This window comes from Chiloscyllium punctatum, chromosome 32 (assembly GCF_047496795.1).
Source record: "Chiloscyllium punctatum isolate Juve2018m chromosome 32, sChiPun1.3, whole genome shotgun sequence".
Classification (NCBI taxonomy): domain Eukaryota; kingdom Metazoa; phylum Chordata; class Chondrichthyes; order Orectolobiformes; family Hemiscylliidae; genus Chiloscyllium; species Chiloscyllium punctatum.
This window is the reverse complement of record NC_092770.1, coordinates 17,766,599-17,791,751: the sequence shown is the minus strand read 5'-3', so window position 1 is coordinate 17,791,751 and position 25,153 is coordinate 17,766,599. Positions and strand designations below refer to the sequence as shown.

The window sequence follows — 25,153 nt, the reverse complement described above, 5'->3', positions numbered from 1 at the left end:
CAGCTGGGATAAATTTGGTCAGAGCTCACAAGCTCACAGTGCTGATCATTCAGTCTTCCTCATGGCAGGAGACTTTACATGGAAAAGGGGAAGGCGTGTTATTATGCAAAGGTTAGAGGCACACCACATGACACGCAACCTTGGTAAATGTTGTGGTAACTTCATATTGCAGCTGCCCTGCAGCTAATGGTAGAAGTGTCGAAGACTGTGAATGATCTGTTAACAGAATTGAGATTGTTGCAATCTTCTAACCACCCTGCTGGTACTTTCTATTCGAGTTGGTGTTGCTGAAAGTACCCACATCTCTGATAGGATTGCGGGGAGTGGGCTGCCACAAACTCTGTCACTGTTGCTAACAGCATAAGAGACAGGAGCAGGGGTAGACCATTCATCCCCTTCAATCTGCTTCACTATTCAATTACAATCTAAAATTACAATCTAAAAGTTAAATTTCTAAATTGAAGAAAGGCCAATTTTGATGGTATTAAACAATAACTTTCGAAAGCTGATTGGGGGCTGATGTAAGAGGGAAATCAGGAGGGCAGAAAGGGGACATGAGATAGCTTTGGCAAATAGAATTAAGGAGAATCCAAAGGGTTTTTACAAATACATTAAGGACAAAAGGGTAACTCAGGAGAGAATAGGGCCCCTCAAAGATCAGCAAGGTGTCCTTTGTGTGGAGCCGCAGAAAATGGGGGAGATACTAAACAAGTATTTTGCATCAGTATCTTCCATATCCTTTTCCACAGTAAATATAGACTGTAGGGAAATAGATGGTGACATCTTGCAAAATGTCCATATTACAGAGGAGGAAGTGCTGGATGTCTTGAAACAGGTAAAGATGGATAAATCCCAGGACCTGATCAGGTGTACCCGAGAACTCTGTAGAAAACTAGAGAAGTGATTGCTGGGCCTCGTACTGAGGTATTTGTATCATCGATAGTCGCAGGTGAGGTGCTGGAAGACTGGAGGTTGGCTAATGTGGTGCCACTATTTAAGAAGGGTGGTAAAGACAAGCTAGAGAACTATAGACTAGTGAGCCTGATGTTGGTAGTGGGCAAGTTGTTGGAGGGAATCCTGAGGGACAGGATGTACATGTATTTGGAAAGGCAAGGACTGATTAGGGATAGTCAACATGACTTTGTGCATAGGAAATCATGTCTCTCAAACTTAATTGAGGTTTTTGAAGAAGTAACAAAGAGGATTGAAGAGGGCAGAGCGGTAGATGTGATCTATATGGACTTCATTAAGGCATTTGACAAGGTTCCCCGTGGGAGACTGGTTAGCAAGGTTAGATCTCACAGAATACCGGGAGAGTTAGCCATTTGGATACAGAACTGGCTCAAAGGTAGAGGGTGGTACGTGTATGGAATAAGCTGCCAGAGGAAGTGGTGGAGGCTGGTACAATTGCAACATTTGAGGCATTTGGATGGGTATATGAATAGGAAGGGTTTGGAGGGATATGGGCTGGGTGCTAGCAGGTGGGACTAGATTGAGTTGGACCGAAGGGTCTGTTTCCATGCTGTACATCTCTATGACTCTACAATCATGGCTGATCATCCCCTTCCAGCCCCCTTTCGTATCCCTTGTTTTCTTGTATTCAAAAAACTGATTATGTGTGTCTTGGCTTTAAATATATTCAACAATGGGCCCTAACACGTGGGGTTGGCAGGGCACCAGGCTCTGATATGTTCTCATTTCCCACCTCCAAATGGGAGGGAGTCAGGGTTGCTTGACAGCTCAGGGGCCAGAGACCAATGGAAACAGGGAACTGGGCAAGAGATCAATGGAGGCTGGAGGCGAAGACAAAGCCAGATCTGAGCAAAACTAAACACAAATGGAATTGAGATTGATGCTTGTTACATTCGACAGTGATGCTTAGACCTGTTTTTCCTTAAGTTAAGTTTGTTATTTCAGAGCCAAGCCCTTAGGGAGGCAGGATCTTTCTCTCCTATCTCTGGTTATTCAAAGCACTCTCTATGAATGAGCTTATTTATGAGGCAATGCTCTAAGTGGAGGGAAGACTAAACAGTATGGCAGCCTTCTGTGCCATCTCTGTGATAGACAATGCATTATAACTTGAGCCACAGACTGTACAAAGGCGCATCATTGTCTATGCTTGATTCAGATGGCTTGAAAACAAATTGGGACCAATTGTTTTGAGAGGTTTTCGACATATATTTTTTAATCCTCTGAAATGTAATTATCTGGCCTTGCTGCTTTTGGAATCTGATTCACAGCCTAAGTTCTAAAGGTTAGTCCTCATTGTTTCAGCACAATTTTATTTAATAACGAAAGACACAAAATACACCTGGTATGGGACAGATCAGTAAAACAACTCTAAAATAAATTGTGCTTTGTGGGCATGAGCCGGCATTGCAATGATCTATAAACTAGTCGAGTCCTCCAGTTCTCAGCCACATGGAGAATTTGAAACTGATTCTGGATCTGTATTGTGCTCTATAGCATTCAACTTTCTATTCTTCCTGCACTTTACCCTGTTTGGTGAAATACGTGGGGATTTTACATGATGATACTCAGTTATGATTTCCATTCAACCCCATTTCAAGGAACCTCCGTTGTGCTGATGATAAGGCATGAGACATAATTACGTTTTTTTGTGTTATTTTTCAGGAAGTTTACACAAAGAAGGTAGACTGTTTTAAATTTTTAAAAGATTAGATTCCCTACAGTGTGGAAACAGGCCATTGGCCCAACAAGTCCACACCAACCCTCTGAAGAGTAACCCATCTAGACCCATTTCCCTCTGACTAACACTATGGGCAATTTAGTATGGCCAGTTCACCTGAACTGCACATCTTTGGATTGTGGGAGGAAACCGGAGCACCCATAGGAAACCCATGGAGACACGTGGAGAATGTGCAGAGGCAGCTGCACGAGGCTGGAATTGAACCCGGGTCCCTGGCGCTGTGATTCAGCAGCACTACCCACTGAGCCACCGTGCCACCCATGTTTGAGTTTGAGACTCCTTTGTTTTTCTGATATCATAATGGAAGTCCTCTTTTTCAGTTTGTGGTTGGCCCCGACTGGTGTCTCAGTGGCACAGAGCAACTGTGAAGACATATTGGAAACTGTAAACCTCCCAGCAATGCAAGTGGTGGGATTTTGGTTATTTCTGCGACAGGGCTTCTCAATCCACAGAATTCCTGCATTCATCTGATCTGGTAGAATCTGAATTCAGTTAATTAATTCTTGAATAGAAAGATAATTTCAGTGATCGTTTCACGGTCACCATCATTGATTTACATTTAAAAAAGCCTTCAAGAAAATGAGTACTGTCCGTGTTGGAGACCTGAAATAAAAGCCCAAACAACTGGATAAATTCAGCATGTCTGACAGATTCTGTGGAGAGAGAAACCAAGTGAGCTTGGAGTCTAAATGCTTCAGAACTCTAAAGGAGAGTTTTCGGTTCTGAAGGAGAGTCATACCAGACTCCAACCATGAACTCGATTTCTCTCTGCAGATCCCTTGAGTTTCTTCAGCATTCTCTGTCATCATAACCCATTTGATTTATTTGTGTCCTTTATTGAAGGAAATCTGTCATCCTCACTGGGTCTGGCCCATGTGTGACTCCAGGTCCACAGCCATGTGGCTGATTCTCAACTGTCCCTCTGAATTGGCTGGGCAAGTTGCTCAGTTCAAGGGTGAATAGTGATAGGTAACAGATGCTGGTCTTCCCAATGATGCTCACAGCCCATCAAATAATTTCTAAGAACTGCTTTCTCTCCTCATTCTTCTCCTTGAATGGGAATCAGCAGCAATGTTAGAGATCACATTTGTGATTTGCAATCTTAGTGCTGTCAAAAAAGTAAACAAACTCCTGCCCTTTGCGGCAATCAAGTCATCATATAATGCAAGTTGGGACCAATGGATGGAGGCAAGGATGTGTGCATGTGATTATATTGGTTTTATCAAGTGTAGTTACTCTTGAGTGAGAAATCTTGAATCCTTTGCCTCCTGTTAGTACGCGTTATGGGGTAGCCTGTGACACTAACGGGAGGGTGGTTTGATGCTGTCCTCTTTAGCTTCTGTAATTACAAGAATATAGAGAGACGTTCAGAGGTGAGAGTGGTTGCTTAAACTCTTAATGTCTTTGAGAAATGGGCTTTTTGGGGATGAAACAGTGAAATTAATCTACTGCATATTAAACATTTAAAACTGGGCCTTTTCCAAAAATAAAACAGTAATTGTACCCTGAGGGGATGATCTGGCCAGCAGATGGGTTTGTGATTTGGAAATCGTCTCAGTGTTGTACGTCACTGTCTGGTGTAGGTGAGTGTTCACCTTGATCAGTCCTATAAAGGAATCTTGTCTTTAAAATGTCCTGATTTACAAAGTTCCATATGTAGACCATCTTCTTTCTGTCTCGGCTGATCATTTGCAGTAATGAGGTATGAAGAGCAGAAACTCTAGGTACTTTTGCAGCAAGTTTTCTCTTTTAAACTCCATCTGGAATGTGTTTTTCACACTGGTGCACGTGAGCACCAATGAACAGCCATGGTTGGGCTTTTCTTTCTTTAAGAGAGCCAATGATTCCTTTTCATGAGTCCCATGATGTTTCCCAAGTCATAATAACAAAGGCTGCGGGGTATCTGTGCCCTATCCCATTCTCCATTTGGCCTCTCAAGTCTTCTCCACTATTCAACAATGTTATGGCTAAATTTCTACCTTAACTCTACTTTCCTGCACTATTCCCACATGCCTTGATATCCTTTAGAGCCCAAAAGTGCTTAAATGCCTCCAGGATCTTTTGATCCCTGCTCCCATCAATTCCCAGATATTTCCTGTTGCTATCAACAAAAGATGTTGGGGTTTGGATTTTGCCACTAATGAGGCATTTTTAATTTTTTTTAAAAAACAAGATGTAGGTTTCACTGGGCTAGTAGTTACTGATGTTGGTCAACCACCTGAGCCACTGTAGGCAACGTGGTGGAGGTGCTTGTGCCTTGTGTATTTAGGATTTTTGGGAATCGCTCAAGGGGCCAGCATTTATTGCATATCTCTAAGGGTCAACCACCTTGCTTTGGGTCACGGGGAGGCCAGACTGAGTAAGGATGGCAGATTTTCCTCCCTAACAAACCTTTGGGAATGAGATGAGTTTTTACAGCAATCGATGATACTTTCAAGGCCACTATTACAGAGACTAGCTTTCAATTCCAGACTTGACTAATTTACTTTAAATTCTGCTAGCTGCCATAGTAGGATATGAGCCCATGTCCTCCAGAACATTTGTGTAGATTTGTTCACATGCAGCAAAACCTTAACAGTTATTCTCACATGGGTTGACAACTGGTAAGTAACATTAGTGCCTTCCAAGTGTTCACCAATGATCATCTCTCTCAAGAAAGAATTCAATCATCATTCCTTGACATTCAATGACATTAATGTTGCTGAATTCTCCTCAAGGGGGTTACCAAAAACCTGAAACTAAACTGGACTAGCTATATGAACACTGTGGCCTGTTCTGTCGTAACTAGAAGCTGGGGATTTTGCAATGAGGAACCAACTCCCCAAAGTCTTTCCTCTATTTACAAGACACACGTCAAAAATGTGATGGAATGCTTCCTTCCTCCTCCCCCCCCCCCCCCCAAACCACCCCAATATGGCTCTGGGTACAGGATAAAGCAGCCCACTTGAATGGCACCCCCATCCAGCACCAATCAACATTCATTTCCTTCACCACCAATGCCCAGTGACAACAGTGTGTATCATCTACAAGATGCACATCAGCAACTCACCAACACTCCTTTAACAGTACCTTCCAAAACTCTGATCTCTACCATTGAGAAGGATAAGGCCAGCAGATACTGGGAAACGCTTCCAAGGTCCCAGCCACACACTACCCCGACTTTGAAACTTCAATATATCATTTCAGCTGTGTGACACTGTAATCCTTTGCTATAAATTCGGTGTCTTATGGTCCTGCTTCAAAGCTACCTGATGAAGGAGCAGTGCTCTGAAAGCTAGTGCTCCCAAATAAACCTGTTGGACAATAACCTGGTATTGTGTGATTTCTAACTTTGTCCACCCCAGTCCAACACTGACACCGCCATATCTTGAAATATATTAGCATTCCTTCAGTGTTGCTGGGTCAAAATCCTGGAGCTACCTTCCTGCGAACCCTCTGCTCTGGAATTCCGTGTCATAGTGTCCATCTGTGCCGTTTAAGACCTACCACCATGAGCAGATGTCTTAGTACCTCCTTAACCTGGCTCAGTGTTGCTCTAGGTTTTATAAAGCTCATATGAAATGCCTCAGGAGATTTTATTCCATGAAAGACTCTATAGAAATGTACTGAGTAATCTTAGTTACTCTTGAGGTGTCCACTTGTACAGAAAAAGGGAAGGTGGTGGATGTGAATGATGAATTTGGACCAAGTTTTCGAACAGCAACTGGTGCTGCATGGATAGAATGCAAGCTGTGACATAGAAAACGGGATTGGAGTTATTTTAAAAAATGTTCTTTCCTGATAGCTGGGTGCCACTGGCAAGGTGAGTATTTGTTGTCTGTTGCTAATTGCTCTTGAAAAGGTGGTGGTGAGTCTCTGCCTCAAACCACTGAAATCCAGGTTTGACTTGACTGTGTTGGACATCGAAAACAAGTGAACTGGAGGTGGTGCTGGGTCCTCTTGGTTTTGCTCCATCCTTTTGATGGTTTAGACTGTGGCCTGGACATCCAAGCCCAGATGAGCTGATAGCGTTGGGAGAAGGCTTGTCAAACAAGGAGGACACTGTGGAAGCTTTCAGGAAAACAGACACATTTATGGAATGTGATAGAGCACTGCAAATTAGTGTGAGGCGATACATTTCTGGAGTAAAAGCAAGGAACAAGGGTGTACATTCAGGAGAAAGACATGAAAGTTGTGGATGGACAGAGGGCCATTCAGTGCAGTTTTATAATTAGAGACATACTCCACAAGTGTGGAGAAATAATAATGAATCAATACTGAGCACTAGATTATCATTCACTGTTACAGAAAGCTCACTAAAAGCACAGAGAACGGGATTCACTAGGACTGGGGATAAATATAAATTCTGAATCGGTGGTTGTTGTTAACCTAAAGTCTTGAAGGATGTGGAGTCGGGTCACACAAATCACTATCTTTAATGGGCGGCATGGTTGCTCAGTGGTTAGCACTGCTGCCTCTCAGTGCCAAGGACTCAGGTTCGATTCCAGCCTCGGGCGACTGTCTGGGTGCACATTCTCCCCGTGTTCTGTGTGGGTTTGTTCTGGTTTCCTCCCACAATCCAAAAATGTGCAGGTTAATTGAAATTGGCCGTGCTAAATTGCCCATGGTGTTCAGGGATATGTAGGTTAGATGTATTAGTCAGGGGTAAAGTGTAGAGTAATAGGGTAGAGGAATGGGTCTGGGTTGGTTACACTTCAGAGTGTCGGTATGGACATGTTGGGCCAAGAGGCCAGTTCCCACACTGAAGGGAACTGGCTACACTGAACTTGCTACACTGCTGAAAGGGCTAAGCAGCAGACTGAGAGATTGATGATTTGGAAATGCTGGTGTTGGACTGGGGTGTACAAAGTTAAAAATCACACAACACCAGGTTATAATCTAACAGGTTTATTTGGAAGCACTAGCTTTCGGAGGGCTCCTTCAGGTGGTTGTGGAGAATAAGTTTGTAAGACGCAGAATTTGTAGCAAAAGTTTGCAGTGTGATGTAACTGAAATTATATATTGAAAAAGTCCTGGATTGTTTAAGTCTCTCATTCTTACCAACATGATCATTCACTGTAAACTTTTCCTATAAAGTTTGTGTCTTACGATCTTCATCTGGTGATTGTGGAGAATGAACAGTGCTCCAAAACCTGTTGGACTATAAGCTGGTGTTGTATGATTTTTAACTGAGATATTGAGGCTATGTTCCTTTTGGAGCTGAAGTTTATCATGAAGGGGGACTGTTAGGGAGAAAGCAATTTTGTCTGGCTTGAGAATTGGAGTGAGCATTCCTAATTTAAAACTGTCATATGGGAGAATGTGAGCAAGGTCAGGAAAATGTTTTACATTGCTGGGTGAGAGTGGGATGGGTGTTGGAGTTTTGCCATTCGGGAGTAGTCTTACTGATGGGGAGTGGCTGTACTGGAGACTACCACATCTTTGGGAAAGTTCGATGAATATTTTCAACAGACACAGAAATAATGAACAGGCAAAGTGTGCAAGAAACATCACTCACAACTGGTTTCTGAGTTAACCTTTTTTAATGCAGAAAAATTGATTAATTTTTTTTTCGTAGAAAGTTTGAGCATGTGAAATATACCCTGACTAGTCAAAGGTTAGCGGAGAGGTTTAAGAACGAAGACAGAACTCTGCTAAAAAGGAACACCGTGCTTATATAATTTAGTGTAAAAATGTGGGCACCATCCTGGGTTTTATAAATTAGGCATGGGGACCATAGTGACGAGGGGGGACTGACTACTGACTTGAAGCCTCTGGGAATTGTACTGATTTCTGGTGCGTTTCTTTCTCTGGGGTTCTTGGACTGTGGGATTCTCTTTCCCCGCCCTGCTCCAGGGAGTGATGAAGGCTAAGTTATTGAGATGCGTGAGGTGCATGGGATAGACTTTGGATTAGCAAGGTAGTGGAGTTCAGGCCACAGTCACTTCAGCCACTACCTTAGAAGGGCAAAGCAGGTCCAAGGGGCTGAGTAGCCTACTCCCTATCATAGGATCATACAGCAACAGGAGGCCATTCAGTCTGCAGTGTCAGTACTAGCTCTTTGGAGGAGTCATCCAATGAATCCTAACGATTGGGCCCTCTACTTTTTGTCATTTACATAAATGATTTGGATGCAAGCATAAGAGGTACAGTTAGTTTGCAGATGACACCAAAATTGGAGGTGTAGTGGACAGTGAAGAGGGTTACCTCAGATTACAACAGGATCTGGACCAGATGGGCCAATGGGCTGAGAAGTGGCAGATGGAGTTTAATTCGGATAAATGCGAGGTGCTGCATTTTGGGAAAGCAAATCTTAGAAGGAATTATACACTTAATGGTAAGGTCCTAGGGAGTGTTGCTGAACAAAGAGACCTTGGAGTGCAGGTTCATAGCTCCTTGAAAGTGGAGTCGCAGGTAGATAGGATAGTGAAGAAGGGGTTTGGTATGCTTTCCTTTATTGGTCAGAGTATTGAGTACAGGAGTTGGGAGGTCATGTTGCGGCTGTACAGGACATTGATTAGGCCACTGTTGGAATATTGCATGCAATTCTGGTCTCCTTCCTATCGGAAAGATGTTGTGAAACTTGAAAGGGTTCAGAAAAGATTTACAAGGATGTTGCCAGGGTTGGAGGATCTGAGCTACAGCGAGAGGCTGAACAGGCTGGGGCTGTTTTCCCTGAAGCTTCGGAGGCTGAGGGGTGACCTTATAGAGCTTCACAAAATTATGAGGGGCATGGATAGGATAAATAGGCAAAGTCTTTTCCCTGGGATCAGGGAGTCCAGAACTAGAGGGCATAGGTTTAGGGTGAGAGGGGAAAGATATAAAAGAGACCTAAGGGGCGACGTTTTCACGCAGAGGGTGGCACGTGTATGGAATGAGCTGCCAGAGGATGTGGTGAAGGCTGGTACAATTGCAGTATTTAAGAGGCATTTGGATGGGTATAAGAATAGGAAGGGTTTGGAGGGATATGGGCTGGGTGCTGGCAGGTGGGACTAGTTTGGGTTGGGATATCTGGTCAGCATGGACAGGTTGGACCAAAGGGTCTGTTTCCATGCTGTACAACTCTATGACCCTATGAAAACAGGAATGGCTGGCAAAGCTGAGTGGGTCTAGCAGCCTCTGCAGAGAGAAATCAGCGTTAACATTACTGGTTGAGACACCCTTCCCTGTGTTCTTGCATCTCCCTCATGCTATTGCAGCCTCATTCCTTGTCAATCAAAAGCCACTTGAATATATTCAGAAGATCAATGACTCTCAAAGAGGAGAAATTACATCACCATTTCATCATAAGGGGAAACCCCTCAATCTTAATCAGTGCCCCCGGCCCACAAACCACAATTCTAGATTTACCCCATACAAGCACCTACCCTGTAAAACCCCCACTGATTAAGTGAAACTTTACATAGGGACATAGTTTTCCAGGAGGCAAGTCATGTGATTCTGACAGAACAGAATGTTAAATTAATTCGGGTGTCTGATTGGAAACTGCATCTCCCAAATCCGTCAGTTGAATAATGAACACAGTGCCTCAGCTGTGTGCAGTGGGATAGTAGAGGGTAGGTCCAGTGTGAAATTTGGAGGAACTCCACTTCATTACATTTCAATAGGAGCCTGGCACTAGCTTGGTGATGTCTGAAGATTTCTGGCTTCAGAGGAGGAATGAAGAGAGGCGTGTGTAGCACGCATTTGGGCATGGGGAGGTGACACCCTAGTGGCAATATTACTGAACTGTTAATTCAGAGACTCCAGTAATGCTCTGAGGAACCTGGCAGGTGACAGACGTTTAACTTCAATAAAAATCTGGAATTTGAGTCTCATGACGACTATTAAATGATTGCCGATTATTGGGAACAACCATCCGGTTCACAACTGTCCTTTTATGGGAGGAAACTGCCATCCTTTCCAGTCTTCCCTACGTGTGACTCCAGACCTTTTATAAATAGGTATAGTCTGCTTGGCTCTTTTAGGGTGAGGGGGAAGATATAAAAGGGACTTAAGGGGCAACTTTTTCGCTCAGAGGGCGGTGCATGTATGGAATGAGCTGCCAGAGGAAGTGGTGGAGGCTGGTACAATTACAGCATTTAAAAGGCATCTGAATGGGTATATGAATAGGAAGGGTTTAGAGGGCCAAGTGCTGGTAAATGGGACTAGAGTAGGTTAGGATGTCTGGTTGGCATGGACGAGTTGGGCTGAGGGGTCAATTTCCATGCTGAACACCTTTATGATGCTGCCCTCTAGGCAGTGAGGGTGAGCTGTAAATGTTGGCCCAGCCAGCAACTTCCTCATCCACTGAATGAATTTCTTTTTAAAAAGTAGCACTGAATCCACTGAAATTAAACTATTATTTTGATGCTATATTTATAGTGACTGAAATGCAGTTCTTTCCAGAGACTGTTCTATGAACAGCATTTGCTGTGCCTTTTGTTGGAATGCAAACAAGTGACATTTGTTTGACTACTGTAGATTAATTTGCTTCCTCTTTCCAAAGGATGCAAATCAATGCAGCCCCAAATAAAGTTATAAAACAAACCTGAGACCATATATCTTTTTATTTAACTCTCTCTTTCACTCCCTTCTCCTCTCTCTCTCCCCTACTCATTCTGCTCCATGTCTCTCTCTCCCCCCCCCCCCCCCCCAACAATAAACAGGGTGTGCTCAGAGTTGGGTTAAAATTGACTTTGGCAGTCTTTCATAAATTGTCTTTTGGCTCTAATACATTGACATCCAACATCTTTTAATACTGGATTTGTTCAGCAAAGAAATAAATGTGCTGCTTTTAACAAATCCTATTCCGTCTTATCCTCTCCCGATTTTTCCTTAAATGTGGTTCCCCGGAGTGATTGGCCAAACCCACTCCCACATGACACAGTCACAAAGCCTTGAATCAGTATGAATTCATTTTAACTGCATCTCATGTCATTTGCTCAAATGTAGGTCTGGTAGTTTTTTTTAACACTTAACAGCTATTTAAGCAGCCCCTGATTTGAAGATACTTACTGGCTGTCTGTTTGAATTAATTAATCTATATCGAATCTTTGGGGAGAGTTAGACCTGATAGCAGTCTCCCTGTGAGAAATTACCCAAAGAGGAATATTTTACATCCAACAAGAAACAGGAGTAGACTATTTAGCCTCTTGAGCCTGTTCCATTTGTCAATAAGATAATGGCCGATCTGATATTCCTGTGTATTTCAATGACTTTTCATACACCCCTCTTGTTTAACAAGAATTTATCCACCTCTACCTTTTAAAAGAATATTCAAATATCTGCTTCACCCCCTGTTGAGGAACAGCCGCAACCTTCTTCGAGAAAGTGACCCCTCGAATCTGTAAGAGGAAGCATCATTTTTATATTGAAATAACTCCATTGAGGCCAGTATCCCATCAACAATTCACCCTTTATTTACATGTAGAGAATCCTTGACACTGCCAGCTCTCACAATGAACAGAATCTCTGACCCTCCTGTTTTTTTTTTAAGTTTTATTTAACGATACGCAGATTACAAACAATTAACATTAAAAGTTGGATATGGAGAAACAGCAATTTACAAGGGAGCAGGGCGGCAAAGCCAGGCCCCAAGCCCTACTGTTCAAGCAGTTTTCAGAGAAATGAGGACAAACCTCAAATCCCATTTTCAGTCATCCCAAAACAGTAACCAATACATACCAGACAGTCCAATTAGATAAGAAACAGTACATAGAGTACGACTACCCTCCTGTTTATATCTGTCAGCCAGGGCTCCTTGATTGGACCAGGTTAACAGCCCCAGTTAGGGAACTCATTCTATGAGGTCCATGTGGCTGATCTTGTTACAATCACTACACACATCAATCCTGTCAAGACCCCACCATAGCTTTTATGTTTCAATCAAGTTACCTCTTACTCCTCTAATCTCCAGCAATAGGAGTCTGGCTTGGCCAATCTTTCCTCATAAAACAGTACTCTCATTCTCAGGATTAATCTGCTAAGCTGTCTCCGAAGTGCCTCCAACACATTTGTATCCTTCCTTAAATAAGGTGATCATTCAGGACACTGTACACCAGATATGGTGTATCAATGAATTTAAACCTTCCTACCTCCGTATTCAATTTCCCTTTCCTCCATACTTGCTGTATCAGCATACAAGTCTTTTGCAGCTCATGCACAACCAAATTACTTGGTATTTATGCCTATTCCTGCTTTCTATTAGCCAGTCTGTTTTCTATCTATGTCGATATCCTATCCCCTGTGCCATAAGCTTGTTTCTGTCTCCAATTGCTGCCTGATCTTTTTAGTATTTCCAACATTTTCAGTTTTTCTTCGTTAACTGGAATCCTCTCTAGTGTGCATTGTGTATTACACAAGTCCGCATTTGTGAATGCCAAACAGCTTAAACCCTAGACCAAAGTCTGAACCATCTTTGCACAACTTCACACGCCTGCTGAAAATTTGGAGTTATCTGAGTTGGCTGAGTGTCAAACTAAACAACATGAGCCTTGGACACACCCACTGGGAGAAGCCGGGAGATGAGAGCTGAGATCCAGACTGCAGCCATCCCAAACTCCGCCACATCTAATGTGGCTTTTTGATGTTGTTGACTGAGTTTTTATTTCATTTGGCACAGGGCTGTAGTTAAACCACACAATCCAAGATCTTTGATTTATTTTAATAAGTGCGGTAAAGGCTGAGTAAAGAACTTTATATTCTTTAAAGAACCTTTGTTCATTCTACTATTCACCCAGTAAAAAATAAACTAGGAGCTTCTGTGACCAATTACTCATCATGTCTTTCAATATCCACACCTTGTATCAGAAACCTTTTCATAATATGTTTCCTGATGTTTGGGACATCCCAAAGTATTTTACAGCCAATTAAAAGCATCTGAAGTGGAGTCACTGTTGTAATAAATGCATGCACTTCCTTTTAACTTTATCAGTTATGAATTCTGATGAGGATGAGGACCGATCACATCTGAATGTGCCTATATCAGCTGACTGCACTTCATCCCCAGGCTATTTTTGATTCTCCCTCTGTTATCATCAGACATTGACTAATGTTCAATGTAATGTTACACAGCTGCATTGTTTCCAGTAACTTGTGCTGATTCATCACTGAGCTTCTAATGCTTAGGTAATAGATGTTGATGCCTCATTCCTAAGGTTGTTGTAGGTCAGTGTGAGGTACATAGCAGATGAAAGATGCCTTGTTTATTGGTATCTATGTTCTGTTACACAATTAATAATCCAAATGAGTTCAAATCCCACTGTGATCATGACAATTTTAATTTGGTTACAGAAAAATCTGGAGAGATTCTGTTAGCATTTCAAATGGAAGGTCACTGAACTGAAATGTTAACTCTGTTCTTCTCTCCACAGATTCTGCCAGATGTGCTGAGTATTTTCATTATGGATTGTACAAATGTCCAACCCCTACAAGATTCAGATTTCTGTGAAGAATCTGGATTTTGGCCAAAGCTGTCCAATAGTCATAAGTTCCCAGTTTGGTTATTGATGATGCTTCAGGAAAATAAACCCACACTTCTCAGTGCTAAGCATCATCTGCCCTGTGTCTGCCCATCCCACCAACCTGTCTGTGTCCTCCTGCAATCCATCACTGTCCTCTGCACCCTACATACTACTTTTAATTTTGGTGTCATCCTGGAAATTTTGAAATTGTGCTCAGTCCTCTCAAATCTAGGTCATCAATTTCAATCAGGGAAGGTAGGTCAGGTCTTGGGAGATCTCCCAAGACCTGACCTGCCTTCCTTGATTGAAATACAAAGCCATTGTTATTCCCTGTCATTGGAGCTGAATGAAAAATGTCACTATTTCCACTGTATACTTTCATCCAGTCCTAAAAACACAACTGTTCACTACTGCTCTATCTCCTATCACTCAACCAACTTTGTATCTGTTCTGCTGCTATCCCATTGGTTCTATTACTTGGCACCTTATCGAAGTGAAGGATCAATTTCAGATTCTGATATGGCGGTGAGCTACTTGTTGCCCATCATGGAGGTTTCCTGTGAAACTGCAAGAACGATTTGGGGAAAATTTCCACAAGGGTTATTTTCGTACAGGGTGTGGTTTAACTAGAGACCAGTGTATCTCCTGATTGGAAATAAGGTATACTATATCAGCATACAAGTCTTTTGCAACCCATGCACAACCAAATCACTTGGTATTTATTCCTATTCCCTGTTTTCTGTTAGCCAGTCTATTTTCTATCTATGCCGATATCCTACCCCCTGTACCATAAGCTTGTTTCTGTCTCCAGTTGCTGCCTGATCTTTTCAGTGTTTCCAACATTTTCAGATTTTCTTAGTTAACTGGAATCCTCTCTTGTGTGGACTGTGTATTACACAAGTCCATATTTGTGAATGTGAAACAGTTTAAACTCTGAGCAGTTAAATAGGACAATGCATTTCTCGATGTAGAGAATGGACAGTGTGTTTAGTTTGATACTGGGCTACAGGGAGAGAGTGGAGCAGTGGGATTAGTTCGGTATTGAGAGAGAGTTATGAGGAGTCAGGGAATAGTGGGATTAATTTTATTTGTTTGTAAAGTTTGAACGCGGAGATATGATGGTGTGATCCTAAAGATTTATTTGGCTCTGTTTCCAGATAGGAAGAGAAGCTCAGTTCATTAAGAATAAAGGGTTAAATTGTGCTTGGACATTTGGACAATGTCAAAAAGTATTGAGAAAATTCCTGAAACGTTCTGGTTTCAGATTCTTCTTGATTCACTGGCAGGGGTAGCCCTAGAGTTTGTCTGTGTGCCTCAGCATGTTGTCATCCTGGTGTACCTGCCATCTTCCTCCATTGGGCGCCATTGTTTGGCTCTTTTCCAAACCTACATTTCAGCAACTTCAAATGTCCATTGTTTTTCACAAGTGGTGAAGCAATTTTCCCACACCATGTTGTTGGGTGAGTTGACCAAACACTCGTCAGTGCTTTCCAGTATCTGAGAATTGAGGGGTCACAGGCTACTTGGGATTGTGGGATTACATCGGGGGCATAGACTCGGGCAGAGTGTAAGAGTCCAAGGTTTACAAGTGGGAACACTGTATGCAGTAAAAATATCACTGACATAATTCTGATTAATAATCAGCAGTCATCAGTTATTGTCTATAAACACATTGAAAGATGTCTTTATAAATACAAAGCCACTGTTATTCCTGTCATTGGAGCTGAATGAAAAAAGTCATTATTTCTAAGGATTTTGGAGTTGGGACTGGGTTCAAGGCTTAATTGCAGGGATCTGCCTTTGCAAATTAATTTGGGGAGATAATCATCCATGAACTAACATCAATACTTTTCCAAAACAGGGCCCTCAGGAGCTGCTCATTTCTTAACTCCGTGAAAATGATTATTGTTGCCTCCATTCCACCATTCCTCCATTCAAATTCTATTATCTCTGTAAACACAGGCAATAAGCAGATGCTGACTTCATAGAGAAATGTTGAATTTTTTTTGTGAAGCTTGTTCTTCCATACACTATATTAACACTTTCTTAAAATGGTCTGTTTCTAACTGATGAGTCGGTGCTCTGTGTTTAAGATTTTCTCATCTCGGTTTTCCTCCAGGGATCCTGAGCCTGCCTGAGAGCCTGAACTTGAGCAAAGAGATGTGCAAGTCTGAAGGAACACCAATGTATAGTCAGTCCGAGCTCCGAGCTATTGAACAGTCCTTATTGGTCACCCGTGTGGGAAGCATTGCTGAACTCAGTAAGGAAAGAATTTAATCATTTAACCATTTCTACCTTTCCACACCACTCCTGCCCACTGTGAGACTGTAAGTGATACTTTGCTGAGATTTTAGGGGGAGACTGTACAAGTGTAATATCACTAGACTAGTAATCCAGAGGCCCAGGCTAATGGGACTCTAGGGACATGAGTTCAAACCTCACCGTAGCAGTTTATGGAGTTTAATTCATTTAATCAAATGTGGAAGTGTGTGTGTGTGTATGCGCGTGTGTGTGTCCCTAACTGTCCCTCACCTTTTGATAACTTCTATTGCCCTCAACATAAATTAATCAACTAGAAAACATAAGTACTTTATTGATAGTGTTAATAGATTGTAAAAAAGAACATTTGGTGATGGAGGAGAAACAATAGTGTGTGTTTGTGTGTGTGTGTAAGAACACTTCTGGATACAATAAAATGGTCTGGAATTGAAAACTGGAAATCAGACATGGTGATGGTTAGACTCATCTGGTTCGCTAATGTCCTTTTAAGTGAAAGAAATCTGCAAAAGAGTAAAAGTTATCTGCTGTTCTTACCTGATCTGGTCAATATGTGACTCTAAATTCACAGCAGCGTGATTGATTTTTAACTATCCTCTGAAATGCCTCGAGCATTCAACTGCCCTAGAGATGCAACTCAGAGGTTGCTGCTCAAGGCCAAATGCTAGCTGTAGAAATGACACAATCCTGCGCGTAAAGAATAAAAATAAGTGCTGGAGGAGACCTCACTGGATTAAATTGGGTTAAATTATCTTGTCTCACCGCTAAGTGCAATGGCTGAAGGGGTAACTAGAATTAAGGTCAGATCAGCAATGGCTTGTTAAGAAATTGAATTTAAATTCCTCCAGCTGTTGTGGCAGTGAAGGGATTTGAAAGGCTGAATGGCCTCCTATGAGGTAGAATGGTGTCTCTTGGGGGTGAAATTGGAACCAATACTTTGAATATACTTTAATAAAAGGCAGGAGTCACCCAAGGCCCAGGTTGGGACTAAAGCCGTAGCTAAGGCAAAACCAGTGTTTTTATTTTGACAGTGATGGCAGAGGAACTAGAATCTCGAGACTGAATGGCTGCGGCAACTAGAATCCATCTCAAGTGAACCTATCCATAGTTAGACTGCTCATTGTAGTTGTGAATCGGAACCTCTATGAGCGACTGAAGTAGAAAGTCAAGACCACGAGCTGAAGAAATGAGCAGAAAAATATGCCTTTAACTATAACTTTAGGAAGGAAATCGGGGATAGGGAAGTAGACATAATATGGTAGAATTTTGCATTCAGTTTAAGATGAAAGATTTGAATCTAAAATTAGTCTTAAACTTTTACTAAAGCAATTATAAGGATATGCAGATATATTTGGCTAAGGTAGAGTGGGAAAACATCTTAAAAGGTAAGTTGATGAAGCAATGGCAGACATTTAAGAAGATTTTTCATAACTCTCAACAAAGACAGGTTCCATTGAAATAAAAGCATACTTAAGTGGGGGATGCATAATCAGTGACTAACTAAGCAAGTTGCAAATGACATCTAATTGTAGGAAAAAAGAAAGAAACCACGCTGCAAAGATTAGTGGTAGCCAAGAAGATTGGGCACAATTTAGAAACTGGCAAAAAATTACTTTAAAACATGGAGAAATTTGAGTATGAACGAGAACTAGAAAAACAGACCATAAATACTACTTCCAAAATTATAAAAAAGGAAGAGAGTAGCTAAAATAAGTGTAGGTCTTTTTAGAGTTTGAGACTGGCAAATTAATAATGGCAAACAAAGGGATGACAAAGATTTTGAACAAGTATGTCTTCACATAGATGATGCAAGAACATCTCGAGAATAGTAGAAAATCAAGAAGCTAACGAAAGGAATTTAAAATCATGATCAGTAGAGAAAAAAAATCAGAAAAGTTAATGAGACTAAAAGCTCTCATTGGGTTCAATTATGAAGAGTAACTACAATAATTCTCATTAGAGCAGAGAGGGTGAAGAGGCAATCTGATAGACATTTTTAGGATCATGACGTGTGTCGATCAGACAATTGTTGGGGGAGGGAATGTTTTTCAATAATCGGTAAGTCTGTGACTCCATGACCTGAATATGGGACCACCACCAAGAAATGGCAGAAGAATTATTTTTAGAGGGGGTTAAAAGGGTCATGGAGTTCTTGACCAGAATAGATGTGGAAGCGGAGTCCTGAACAGTTGCTACAAGGGAAACTTGCTACATTTGTATAAAAGGTTGAAACTGAAAATACAGAGTAAGGGATTGGTACTAAGGGATATCTCTCTGGGAATGGACTAAATGGCCTCCCTCTGTGTTAGGATTTTGTGTGTATTGGGGTGGATGGGCGAAGAGATGCAGCCATTTTGCATGCATATGTTGTCCAATCAGCGATGAGGTGTGCAACCAAATAATCTGGTGACATTTGAAGGTTGATGTTGACTAGGACATCAGAGACCTCCTGCAGTCCTTCAAATTCTGTCACGGGATTTTTTTTTAGTTTCCACATCTCCCCCAGCACTCATTCTCAGAGTGAGCCTTAAAGTACAGCCCTCTAATTCAAACGTTGACGAGTCTATGATAAATCTAAACACTTCTGCCCCCGATGTCTTTCCATGACCTTCTTGAGCACAGGCTGCTGGTGAAGGTGCTGGTTGTTAGCCTGAAGCCCAATCAATATAATGTGCTGTTCTCCATACCACGTCTACACCCCACAAACTTTCACTGCCTGATGTTCTCACCACTTCCCTGACTGAAGAACAGCCATCTTACGGTTTCCTGATGATAAGTGATATGCCCAATCAATTTGTGGCCTTTTATTCCTGTTCGTGTGCTTGATGCATTTGCATAAATGAAAGCAACAGCTGGAAAGCAATAACAATGCTGTCATCCTTTTTGGCAAATTGAGCTTACTCTGTTGGAAGGAGACAAGACAAAATCATCGTTAAACCTTGGCAGATTCTAACTTCATGTAAACTCAACTGTTCCTTTCCCCTTCAGAATAGATACAAAAGGTGAGCCAAGTCCATTAATGTTATGGTTAATTATCTGGTGGCTGTCCTAGTTTTGTGTATCTATCTCTCCATCACCATGCTTCATTAATCTCTCTTTCCATTAGACAGGCCAATGTTATTTAGGATGAGGGAATTAAGTGATGTGACCAATCAGTTACACAGACCAGTTTCTTCAGGATTGAAGGGTTGTGCCTGGCATCTTGCTGCTTAGTCATCGGAGAACTGCTGAACCTAGTGGTCATGAGGCCAAGTGCAACAGATTGGCAGCATCTCAATGTTCCAAGACAGCATCCCTCCCCCCGACAGTCTGTCTTCTAGTTTCACCTGCAGTTCATTTCCCCACTCACTGGCCCAGTTCTCCTCCAACATGATTCTTCCATCCCCACCGTGGCCCAGCCCCACACCACACCACGAGGTCCTGGTTTCTAGTCCCCCTCCTCCAATGGACTCTTTCCCTGCCCCTGCACTTTGTCTGTAGTCCCTTGCCTTTTCCCCGTCTCTGAATGCTCTGTAGCACAATGCAGGCTGCCCCACCCTCCCACCCTGCCCATTCTCTGAGCTGCTGTAATGAGAACACACACAAAGAATTGGGAGAATTGCATGCTTCCCATCAGCTGTACTGTCCCAAATGTTCATGCCTGGCCCAGCAATGACTGATGATGTGAGGAACATTATGGATGATTTGCCTGCACCTTTGGTCTTGCTTCAGTCTCTGTACCTAGGGGGAAGGATATACTTCGCTTGCAGCCAGTGTTCACACTGGAGTATTGGCTGGGATGATACCTAGGTAAAAACAATAACTGCAGATGCTGAAAACCAAATACTGGATTAGTGGTGCTGGAAGAACACAGCAGTTCAGGCAGCATCCAAGGAGCAGCGAAATCGACGTTTCAGGCAAAAGCCCTTCATCAGGAATAAAGGCAGTGAGCCTGAAGCGTGGAGAGATAAGCTAGAGGAGGGTGGGGGTGGGGAGAGAGTAGCATAGAGTACAATGGGTGAGTGGGGGAGGAGATGAAGGTGATAGGTCAAGGAGGAGAGGGTGGAGTGGATAGGTGGAAAAGGAGATAGGCAGGTAGGACAAGTCCGGACAAGTCATGGGGACAATGCTGAGCTGGAAGTGTAGAACTAGGATGAGGTGGGGGAAGGGGAAATGAGGAAGCTGTTGAAGTCCACATTGATGCCCTGGGGTTGAAGTGTTCCGAGGTGGAAGATCAGGCGTTCTTCCTCCAGGCGTCTGGTGGTGATGATACCTATGTTGTCCTAGATATTTTCAAATCAATCTATTCAGAGATATTGTTACACACCTCTGGAGCAGGTGGGACTTTAACCAGGGAACTACGATAGCCCACTAACAGGAACACCACCACTGCCGCGTCCTCCTATATTGTCTTAAATTTTAATTTTTTAAAAATTTAACTTATTTTTCTTATCACCCTGTTCAGAGATGTCATTATACACCGCTGGAGCAGGTGGGAGTTGAACTCTGGCCTTTCGGTCCAGGGGTAGGGACTGCATCACAAGAGGACCCCTCTCCCCCACCCTACCCTACCCTACCCTACCCTACATTGTCCTTTTTTTAAATTTTAATCAGTATTTCTAATCGACTTGTACAGGTGATGTATTTACACACCTCTGGAACAGGTGGGACTTGAACCATGAGTCTCCTGGTCCAAGGGTAAGGACACTACCATTGTACTACAAAGGCCCCTTCCCACATTGTCTTGTATGTACACAGTGAGCAGAAAGCAGCTGTTCCCTTTAAGGAAAGGGTCAAGAACAAGGGGTTATAACCTCAAAGTGAAAGGTTTAGAAGGGATTTGAGGAAAAATGTTTTCACTCAAAGGGTGGTGGGGGCTCTGGAATGCACTGCCTGGGAAGGTAGGAGAGGTAGGAAATCTTTAAAAAACCACTTGGATCAGCACTTGAAGTGTCAGAACATTCAAGGCTATGGGCCCCGTGCAGGAAAGTGGGGCTAGTGCAGACAGTAGTACATTTTTGGCTTTGTAGAATCGATGGGCCAAAAGGACTCTTGTATGTTGTATGATTCTGTGAGAGGCTGTGTAAATTGGGGCTGTGTTCTCTGGAATGTAAGGCATTGTTGAACCATACAAGATCCTGTGTCAACTGATGAGCGTAGAACATGGCCAGGCACAGCATAATTGGTCACCCATTTGGGACTATGATGAAGAGAAATGTCTTCACTCAGAGCTATGAATCTTTGGAACACTCTAGCTCAGCTGGTTGGGGTTTGCTCAGTTTTTATGAGAATATTCAAGTGGGGGTGTGGGTTTGAAGGAACTGTGAGGGGTTGGGGGGATTGGTGCAAGAGTGGAGCTGAGGTCAAAGATCACCCACAGATATATGAAATGGTGGACAGGCTTGAAGGACCCCATAACTAGGTCAGGAAGGGAGGCCAAATTCTTTCTAGTTTGCAAAAAACTAAATGTTTACCTGTGTGCACTGAATTTTGTTGCTGTGCATGAACATTGTTGTGTTTTTATGTGTTCTTTGTTATAATTTTAATAGAGTATATCTTGCCATATTGTGTTGTCGATTTTCATTACATTGCTGCAAGCAAACGCTATCTCAGACTTAAATCGCCTCTGTTACTAGCGTCTCTGCCCTTGGCGCCTCAACCTTCCAGCTTTGCTGAACACAGCACCAAATCCTGAACACACGGTTCAGATGATCAGTGTTGGCTGGCTCATGTTTGTTTGAACTGTTGATTGAAAAAGCGTCTTGCTTTACTGAATGCCGCTAAAACTGCCAAGATGTTACTGAGAAAAATGTCTGTAAACACTTTTAACAATTGCATTTCAGAAATAGAAACCCTCTGTTTTAACTGTATTATTAAGCAATACCATACAAACAGTACCGCTTCAGAACTGGAAAGCTGCTGCTCAGTCTGTTGTAGTTATTCTACACTCCAAAGAACACAAGCCTGGTTTACGGATTTTTTTTCTCTCGTAATCTAACCATCAGAACTTTGGTCACATTCTAGTGAGTCTACAAGACCCTCCTCCTGAGGCCAATATACTGAAGCTAAGGTGCAGTATCCAGAGCTGGATACAGTTAACTCGCATTGATTTAACTGGGGCATTGCACCGCTATGATAACACATCCTTTCCTTTATAATCTCGTCCTCTACTTAGGAAGGCTATCTTTCCTTTAGCCTTAATGATTAATTTTTACCTGATTACCGCATTTAGGTCATCAGACCCTTAAATCTTTTGGCACCATTACTGTTCCTAGCTTTCCACCTTTTAAGTAATATTTAAACTTGTCATTTTTGGTCCAAAAGATTAGCTTGTAGGTAACCAGTTAGTGAAAAACAGTACTGGAGCCATTCTCCATGCTGTCTTATTTCTGGGATATTTGAGACTGTGATGAGGAGAATATCTTCACTCTGAGGGTTGTGAATCTTTTGGAACTCTGTAACCCAGAGGGTTGGGGTTTGCTCAGTTTTTATTACAAGCGTATACATCCTATATCGACCAGATAAAAACAATGACTGCAGATGCTGGAAACCACATTCTGGATTAGTGGTGCTGGAAGAGCACAGCAGTTCAGGCAGCATCCGAGGAGCAGTAAAATCGACGTTTCAGGCAAAAGCCCTTCATCGATTTCGAAGCTCCTTGGATGCTGCCTGAACTGCTGTCCTATATCAACCAGAACCCAGCTTTGGATTTTATTATTAATTTGAAATGTGGGCTAGCTAGCAGTTTTATTCTGTCCCGAGTTGCCCTTGAGAAGGCGGTGATGAACTGTTTTCTTGAACCGCTGCAGTCCGCATGACTCTCAATGCCCTGAGGGAGGGAATTCCAGCATTTGAAAAGCTCACCAACAGCAACCAAGAAGCTTGACACCACCATCCAGGACAAAGCAGCCCAGATTTGACATTCACAAGCATCTACTCCCTCTGCCATCATTGCTCAGTAGCAGCAATGTGTACCATTTACAAGGTGCACTGCAGAAATTCGCCAAAGATCCTTAGACGGCACCTTCTAAACCTAAACCACTTCCATCTAGAAGAACAAGGGCAGCAGATACATGGGGACATCACCATCTGCAAGTTCCCCTCCAAGCCACTCACCATCCTAAACTGGAATTATAATTGCTGTACCTTAAGTATTGATTATTTAAGAAAGGGGGTAAGGACAAGCCAGGGAAGTACAGACCGGTGAGCCTAATGTCGGTGGTGGGCAAGTTGTTGGAAGGAATCCTGAGAGACAGGATGTACATGTATTTGGAAAGGCAAGGACTGATTCGGGATAGTCAACATGGCTTTGTGCGTGGGAAATCATGTCTCACAAACTTGATTGAGTTTTTTGAAGAAGTAACAAAGAGGATTGATGAGGGCAGTGCAGTAGACGTGATCTATATGGAGTTCATAAAGGTGGTCGACAAAGTTCCCCATTGGAGACTGGTTAGCAAGGTTAGATCTTATGGAATACAGGGAGAACTAGCCATTTGGATACAGAACTGGCTCAAAGGTAGAAGACAGAGGGTGGTGGTGGAGGGTTGTTTTTCAGGCTGGAGGCCTGTGACCAGTGGAGTGCCACAAGGGTCGGTGCTGGGTCCACTACTTTTCATCATTTATATAAATGATTTGGATGTGAGCATGAGACGTATAGTTAGTAAGTTTGCAGATGACACCAAAATTGGAGGTGTAATGGACAGTGAAGAAGGTTACCTCCGATTACAATGGGATCTTGATCAGATGGGCTGAAGAGTGGCAGATGGAGTTTAATTTAGATAAATGCGAGGTGCTGCATTTTGGGAAAGCAAATCTTAGAGCAGGGCTTATACACTTAATGGTAAGGTTCTAGGGAGTGTTGCTGAACAAAGAGACCTTGGAGTGGGGTTCATATCTCCTTGAAAGTGGAGTCGCAGGTAGATAGGTTAGTGAAGAAGGCATTTGGTATGCTTTCCTTTATTGGTCAGAGTATTGAGTACAGGAGTTGGGAGGTCATGTTGTGGCTGTACAGGACATTGGTTAGGCCACTGTTGGGATATTGCGTGCAATTCTGGTCTCCTTCCTATCGGAAAGATGTTGTGAAACTTGAAACGGTTCAGAAAATATTTACAAGGATGTTGTCAGGTTGGACGGGGCAGTCATTGTTTTTACCCGATTTGAGCTATAAGGGGAGTTTGAATAGGCTAGTGATGTTTTCCCTGGAGGATTGGAGGCTGAGGGGTGACCTTACTGAGGTTTATAAAATCATGAGGGATCTGGAGTTGGGGAGTCCAGAACTAGAGGGCATAGGTTTAGGGTGAGAGGGGAAAGGTATAAAAGGGACCTAAAGGGGCAACTTTTTCACACAGAGGGTGGTACGTGTATGGAATGAGCTGCCAGAGGAAGTGGTGGAGGCTGGTACAATTGCAACATTTAAAAAGCATCTGGGTGGGTATATGAATAGGAAGGGTTTGGAGGGATGTGGGCCGGCTGCTGGCAGGTGGGACTAGGTTAGATTCTGATATCTAGTCGGCATGGACGAGTTGGACCGAAGGGTCTATTTCCGTGCTGTATGTCTCTATGACAGTTAAGAACAGGCAATACATGCTGGCCAGCCCTGAGGTATTCACACTCCACGAATGAATTAGTAAAGAGGCTCACCAGTCCGCTGTTTAGGAGCTGATTGGTGGGTGATGGGGGAGTTGCCTCATTGGTGGGGTGGTGTGATAGCTGCCATGCTGCGCACTCACCCACAGCCCAGCGGTGTGCAGGTTAGGTGGATTGG

At 42.8% G+C, this 25,153-nt stretch overlaps 1 protein-coding gene across 1 annotated transcript in view; it reads left to right on the top strand.

Moving 5' to 3' along the window:
* Positions 1–25,153, top strand: part of btbd11b (BTB (POZ) domain containing 11b) — a 134,068-nt gene that overhangs the window by 51,332 nt on the left and 57,583 nt on the right. Inside the window, exon 2 of the mRNA XM_072551784.1 lies at positions 16,253–16,393. Within this exon, the coding sequence (XP_072407885.1) occupies positions 16,253–16,393 (141 nt within the window). The remainder of the gene's footprint in view (positions 1–16,252; positions 16,394–25,153) is intronic.